Raw genomic sequence first — 7664 nt, forward strand, 5'->3', positions numbered from 1 at the left:
ATTTTTCGAACCAGTGATCCCTACCGCTCTTAACCGATCACTTGTTCTCGTTCTGACCTCTCCCTTCTCCTTTTTCATCTTTATATTGTCTACAATTTATAAAAGCAACATTTATAGATACACAACAAATCCCACTTATTCTTCCTAAAATAAAGGACACATCAGTTCCTATATTGTTTATATACTCTAAAAAGATAATTAAATAAACAAATAAAATATAAGATATCCATTCAATTGTATCCATAAATATAACATTTAAGTTAAAAAAAATTAGTACTCTATTTTCAAAATACAAGAACACCAGACATCAGAACAATGGAAGAACTATAATGCAAAGAACAAATCCGAAAAAGAAAATACATTAAAGAATTTGAATAACTCACAGATTTGAAGAACTTAATGAAGATTTTGCAGCAAACGAAGGTATGCGAACGAACTGAAAAACTCCATGATTTCTAAAAAACTTGATGATTTTAAACTTAACGAACTGAAAACTTGATGATTTTGCATCAGACGAAGGAAAAGTGTGATGAATGGACTTTGAAAATTTGAAGATTTGAAGGGAAGATTTGAAGATTTGAAGCGAATCCGAACGGACGAACAGAAGAAATGGAGAAAAAAAGTGCAGCAAATTCGAACGTGAAGTGAAGATTTGAAGAAGCTTTGACAAACAGAAGAAACAGAGAAAAAAATGAAGCAAACAGACATCAAATACGAACAAACTTTGACACCAAATACGAACGGAGAAGTGAAGTGAACGGAATACGAACGGAGACCACAACTCACCAAATAAGAATGAAGAAGTGAAGGTTTGAAGCGAATAGAGATGCGAATGGAGAAGAGAGATGCCAAACGTGAACGAAGAAGGAGATGCATACTGAGATTTCATGGGATGAAAATGCGAATGGAGATGGAGATGCTAATTTTTGGAAGGAGATGTGAAAGGAAGGAGATGCATATTTTTGGAAGGAGATGCCAAACATGAAGAAGGAGATTTAGGGTTTTCGAATGTAAAATAACGGAAGAAGACCCCTTTGTTTCCAAATTCAAAATAATGGATAATCTGAAATGGTGGTCTACACAAATTGAATCAGATGTGATCACTTGCAGAGCTTTGAATGTGATTTTATGGATTTTTTCTGTTTTGGGGGGAAAGTAGAATATTCTATTGTGGGTGTAAAGTAATATTTAATTATAGAGTATTTGGAGATTAGTAAACAACTATATTTATGAATCACATTTGTCACTTATGTAGGGGCATTTAAGGCATTGCTTCCTCAATTAATTCTTTAAATTTTTCTGTTTTGCTATTTTGTCAATTTAAAAATAAATTTGTCATTTATCAAAAGTAACATTTTATTTTGTCATTCTTCTTGTCGGCCTATATTTATTTGTCTTATTTAAGCCTTATCTTCAAATTTGTCATTGTTGGGTTTGCCCTAACTTCCTTTGCATTTTAAGGATTTTTCTTTCAATATTTACCCACATCACACCATGTATGTATGTATAGAGAAGAATGTAAATTTTTATTCTGACTCATCGGCAATTTACATTATGAGATTTTTTAACTTTAAAAGGATAGTTATAAGATGTGAAAGGGACTGACACATGTTTACCTCAGTCCAACAAAAATAAATCAATGATTATTTAAAAAGTGGATTTCATTTAACTACGTATATTTGGTGTTTTTTACTTGTCTTCTACATCCATATCGACACATGGAGCCCACATGCAAATTCATAAACAAAGTTGCAATCCAATTGACAAGTAGAGGGTGATCAATTCAATTACGTCAAAAAATCACGTCATTATTGTTATGGCCGTTTGGGTTTGAGTTATAGTTATGGTTACCATTACTAGAACAAACTATATGAATTCTAGCACATTTTATCTCTATTATTATCATTATGGTTTTGGTTAGTTATACCGGTAACAGTAAATTTGACAAAATTCAGCTAAACGCGATCAAATGCAATCCAAGGACATTTGCGATTGTGTGGTCTATTAAGATTGATCTGTCCATGTGATATTATTATAATTACATCCGTTTTCATTACAAATCAGTAAATATGGCCTAATTAATGAAATAGTTCATTTGATAATCGTGTATTAAAAAAATATTATTTTCCACAACTTCTTTATCATATTGATTTTCATTATCTTTCAGTAAATATTTGAATTCCTGAACTAAATTCCAAAAACAATAACAAATTTTGAAAAACAACCTAAATATACATTTGTAATTTTTAAAATTTGGTTTGCTTTTCAAAGATACTCTTTAAGTGTACTTAAAAAACAAAAGTAACAAAATTGATAAATATAAGCATTAGGTATAAGTTCAATTTTCAAAAATAAAAAACCAACTATATATTGATCAATATTATAAGTTTAATAATTTTTAAATTAAAATAAAGAAAAAGTAGATTAATACACACGTCAACAAAAATTTAATTCAATTTAAAAGATACGCAGTTCAAATCTCTAAACTATTGTATCAAGAGAATACAGATGAAATGAGCACAAAGTTGGTTTATTTTAAAGTGTTATTAACGTGCATTCTTTCGGTTCGACATTAGAAGTTTAATCCTCTGCCTCTTTAAATTGAGGTATTAAAAAAAAATACAATAAGCTAATTAAATACCATATTCTAATTTATTAAAAATACTTAATACCACAAAATAAAGTTTTACATATTGAGAGCTAAATTTGGTATCATCCTTTAATTAGTCGTCCGAAACCTTTTTTGCTCTCTTTCTCAAATTAAAACACATATATTAACATAAATAACTCTTAAATCTTCCAAAAAAAATAAAAAAAATAAAAATTGTAATCATGCACTAATTAGTCTATTTAATTAGAATTATATGTATTAATCAGAATTTGAGAGTGATTTCACTTCTATTATTACTTTCTTCATTCTCCTCCGATCTCCGCCCACAAGATCCTCTCGCATTTTCCCCTCCCTCGATTCTCCAGCTAGTGCTCCCCGATTTCTCCTCCTCGAAGCTCTCTGACCGTTCCGCCGTGTCCCTAACCTCCGATTCCGGGGAGCTTTGGGTTGCCTGAGGCGGCGCCCCCTTGTATAACTGTACTTGGTGATGATGATGATGCTGCAGATGAGGAGCCGGCGCCGTTCTTGCATAAAATTCTGGCGGCGTGTAGAAGTGGGAAGCCGGATGAGACGTGGCCGCTGGGCCGTACAGGGCGGGGGGCGCCGCCGCCGCTGCAGCGTACTCTGGTGGGACCCATAAACCGCCTAAACCGAGTACTACGAGCTGAGCCGCTGGCGGTCCTGATGCTTGTTGGGTTGGACCGGGTCGTCTCGTGTGGAGCCGGTATTTCTGTGAGGATATAACAATTAGGTAATGTTATTTTTTTTCTTTATTGGGTCAAACTATTCTCACTATTTATTTTTCATTTGAGGCAATAATTTCTATATTAATTACCTGGAGATGGCTTTTTACTTCATCGTTCGTCAAACCGTCTACTTTCATCAACTCTCTTATCTGCTTTGGCGTGGCAACTGTTTTTCAAATTTAAACATAAATAAATTAAACAAGTTTAAGGTCAAATTACAAATCTTTGACGAGGGATCACTTGTTTTGTTGGACATACACTTCCAATTCTATTTTGAATTAGTATATCAAAATGTTCAATTATAAATTTGAGGTACTTTTCCACCTATCTTAAATTATTTTTAAAAAATGGCTTGATGTCAAAGTAATAAAAGAAAAAGAAAAACTATTTTATTTTAGTTTGATTGTATATTACCTTGAGAACCACCGAGCATTTGAAGAGCATTGACAAATCTCCGGTGCAAGTCCGGCGACCAGCACCGTCTAGCTTTCCGGTGAGTCTGAGTGGTGGTCGGAGCTGATCCGGCCTCCGCTGCTCCATTTTCAGACCTTTGCTCCGCCGCCATAACAACCCCACCATCAATATTACTATTATTATCGCTACAATTCTTCTTCTCACCTTTCTCCAATAACTCCATTTTCGCTGCTGGACCGGAACTCCGATCTTTGTTGAAAGGAACAAAAGCTCCACTATTATTGATTCTTTGGCTGCATGTTTCTAAATTATTGTCCTTATTATTATTACAATCTTGTAATTTCGAGTGATCGTCAGTAGATTCAGATTGTTGTTTGCTTATTACGTCGCCTGCTTGACTCCAAAGCTGAACTGACGTCATCCAATTTGCCTTGTCGGAACTTATTGTCGGCGTTTTTTCATCGTCCGCCGGCGTTGAGTTTTTCAATGGCATGAATTCTTCTAGAATTGGCTCTGTTGGTGCTGCCGCGGCCGCCGCTGCCTCCATCGTTTTGCATGCTTGTAACTGTCGCCTCGATGTCTCAACAGCTGAACTTAAAACACGAACACGTTAAATCATTGATCGACTAACTTTTATCGATATTTATTTCCTTCTATTATTTTATTATGATTTTCGTGAATTATATGTGTATATATATTAGGTATGTAATTGGAAATAATCAACCTTTTAATAATTTGATCATTTTCATATTTCAATCTTAGTTAAATTATATGGCCGTATTAATTTTATAGATGGAAGTAATGTTTATAAATATAATTGCAAAAGGAAAAACTAAATGGTAATTAAACTATGTACGGAATGTTAGCGTAACAATTGGATGATAAAGAGTTCAACACCAAGATGCCAGTTAAGTGTGGAGAAACGTTGTTCCTAATTATAATTGTGTTGCCTACTATATATGCTGCTTCAAATTTTGTAGCTTTCTTCAAATTCAAAGATAGAAAAATTGTACCTAAATTCATGAGGTAATTAATAGTTCAATAGATAAGATTCTTTTTTCATTCCTAAATATTCTTTACCAAGGTTAACTAATAAATTAAAAAGTTATATGGTTGAAAACATCAAATAAAATTTTATCTCAAAACGGATTAATACGAATCTCACCACTACTTAATTACCACCATAAAACAAAAATAGGAAGAATCTAAACCCTAAAAAAAATTAAACAAAAACTAGATAAAAAGAAGAAAAAAGAGATCAAGTAATTAATTAAGGTAATTACCATTAGTTAAAAGCTGCATGCAAAGTGGAAGCTCCCGTTTAAAGACATCAATTTTGAGATGTTCTTCTTCAAGCCGAGAAACAAAGTCTTGAAGCTTATCATAAGACTGATCATGATCATGATGATCTCCAAATGAATATTTAAGCAACATTGAATAACTTTCAACTTTACATTCCAAGCTCAATTCTGCAGTAGATCCCATAACACACATAACCCTTAAATATAAAACGCGACACCCTTTAATTAATTAAGGTTTAATTTTCAATAAAACGGCCCACTAATTTCTTCATCATCGTCATCATGCCTTGCTCAAATAGGAACTAGAGGAGAGAAAGAAGAAAAAAAAAGTTGGTGTTTGGCGTTTGGCCTGAGGGGTTGGTTAAGATAAAGTGAGTGAATGTTTTGTTTTGAAAATGGAAGGATATTGAGATGTTTTTATGGGTGAGTTTGGGGAAGGGAATAAAGTATGTAATTTTTAGAGATAATTAAATAAATAAAATAATATGAGAGGGAATTTTTTTTTAGATTATGTGTGTGTAGAAACGAATCTGGGACTCTGTTATTTTCCCTTTTTTTTTTCTTTTTTTTGCGAATCTTTGGATTTTTTTTTAAATTTTTTTCTAAAGGTGAAAAATAAAATAATGAAAATTAACTAAGGGGGAAATAACATAAAAAAGATGATTCTTTTCTTTCTATATTCTGCCTTTTTCTTTTTCTTTTTCTTTTTCTTTTCGTTTCTTTCAATTTTAGTCACCTTTCTTTCTCTCTCACACACACACATTTCAGTGAAGGCTTTTTTCTTCTGTTTTGCTTTCTTGCTTTATACTATGTCAAATTATCCGATAGTTTTTGTACACTGGTTTAATATATTTAATACTTAATTATATTTATACAATAAATGGATAGGTAAAAGAATGGTCTCTTTTGATTCAGTATTACTATGCATGCAGGTACATGTATCTCAGATGCATTCATTCTTTGCATATCATCGTTAGCATGTAAAAAATTGAAAAGAATTGTCAGATGATAAATTATTATTCGATAATTTGGTGACATGCACAAAGATGAGCATAAGGGTCTAAGCACAAGGCGGTCTAAAGTCTACATAGGAGTTCATGTCCATTTATATCTCAAAAGGAAAAAGTTAGACTCCCAAATAGGTAGGTTGACCAATCAAATAAGACATAAGTCCAACTCTGACACCTCTAATATTACTCACGTCCAAAGAAAATTTTAGAGAGTGGGTCTTATAAATAACCTCATGCCAATGACCTTAGAGGTTAAGCGATTATGAATTTGATATTTCATATACTAAATTAATGTTAGGAATTCAAACAGAAATCTATATTGATTATGGAAAATGAATTATTATAAGTATATAAGTTAGCGACTATTTCCACATTATAAGGCCTTTTAGATGATACAAAAAGCAAAAACATAAGAATGTGTCCAAATTAGTGGATAATATTACACCACATGTGGACTTTCGTTATCCTTAACATTTAAGTTATATTAGAGTGTACTTGACTCAACTATGCATCGATTAGAGTGCTCTTGCTCGTTTGCTCCAACAACACATTCATACTAGAAGAGAAGGCCGTTTATGGAAGAACAAGTAAAAACTCAAAAGAGATGTTGAGATGTATTAGAATCCCACGTTAGAAAAATCAAAGAAACTCACGTTTCTTATAATATGGATGAGTTGCTCTTCTCATCGTCAATTGGTTTTTAGATGAAACTCATACTATTAAATATGATATTAGAGTCCATAAATCCCAAATAGATATTTGGTTAAATTAAATGAAATTGATATCCAATCAAAATTGGTGAAGCCAAAGAAAAACTATCTTGAAGGACATACCTATAATAGATGAACTACTTTTCTTATTATCAATTGGGTGTGGATAAGAATCAAGGCTATGCAATTATAATTTTATGCATTTGAAATCGTTTGAAAACGAGTTACTTATTATTTTTCAAATATTAATAGATATATGTGTGTAATTTATGAATGGAAAAGTCAAATATGGAGGAGGGAATAAAATTATGCGACCACCACACGAACATATATATATATATATATATATATATATATATATATATATATATATATATATATATATATATATATATATATATATATATGTATATATATACGGCCAAGTAGTCCTTTTTATATTTTATATTTGATATTAATAGTCAGATCTAAAATGTTTATTGACTAACCTATAACACACAACTTTCAAAAGAGAACTTTAAAGGTAGCATATACGGTATTGAGAGAGAAGAGGGGAATATTTAGTCCATAACGAAATATTCATAAAATTTAATAATTTAAGGTCTCAAAGGAAGGAATATGTTATAAAATCCAACTTTGTTACATATTTAAAAGATTTTCAAAAAATTAAAAATAAGAAAAAATGGGAATACCAAATACAACCCATAAAAGCCAAAAGTGGAAAAACCCTAACTTTTTTTTTCACTCTCTCTCTCTCAATAACATTGGGTTGAAAATCTTGTAAATTAATTGGAATTAATTAAAGGTTGAGAATCTTCTTGTTACCCTACTTTAATTAAGTGGACTATAAGGTAAGAAGATTCTCACTAAAA

The 7664-nt window shown here is 31.7% G+C and overlaps 1 protein-coding gene across 2 annotated transcripts; it reads right to left on the reverse strand.

Moving 5' to 3' along the window:
- Window positions 1-2627: 2627 nt before the first annotated feature.
- Window positions 2628-5473, reverse strand: LOC103501521 (myb family transcription factor EFM-like). 2 transcript variants are annotated; one of them, XM_008465115.3, is made up of 4 exons: window positions 5055-5473; window positions 3772-4359; window positions 3447-3523; window positions 2628-3341 (listed from the first exon to the last, which is right to left on the reverse strand). In XM_008465115.3, the coding sequence occupies exons 1-4, from the start codon at window positions 5263-5265 to the stop codon at window positions 2874-2876; spliced, it is 1344 nt and encodes a 447-aa protein (XP_008463337.2). In that variant the 5' UTR covers window positions 5266-5473; the 3' UTR covers window positions 2628-2873. The 2 variants fall into 2 exon arrangements, with proteins under 2 accessions (XP_008463337.2, XP_050936766.1); XM_051080809.1 differs by having other exon boundaries at window positions 3772-4364; window positions 5055-5472.
- Window positions 5474-7664: the final 2191 nt, after the last annotated feature.

This window comes from Cucumis melo, chromosome 2 (assembly GCF_025177605.1).
Source record: "Cucumis melo cultivar AY chromosome 2, USDA_Cmelo_AY_1.0, whole genome shotgun sequence".
In the NCBI taxonomy this organism is placed as follows: Eukaryota; Viridiplantae; Streptophyta; class Magnoliopsida; order Cucurbitales; family Cucurbitaceae; genus Cucumis; species Cucumis melo.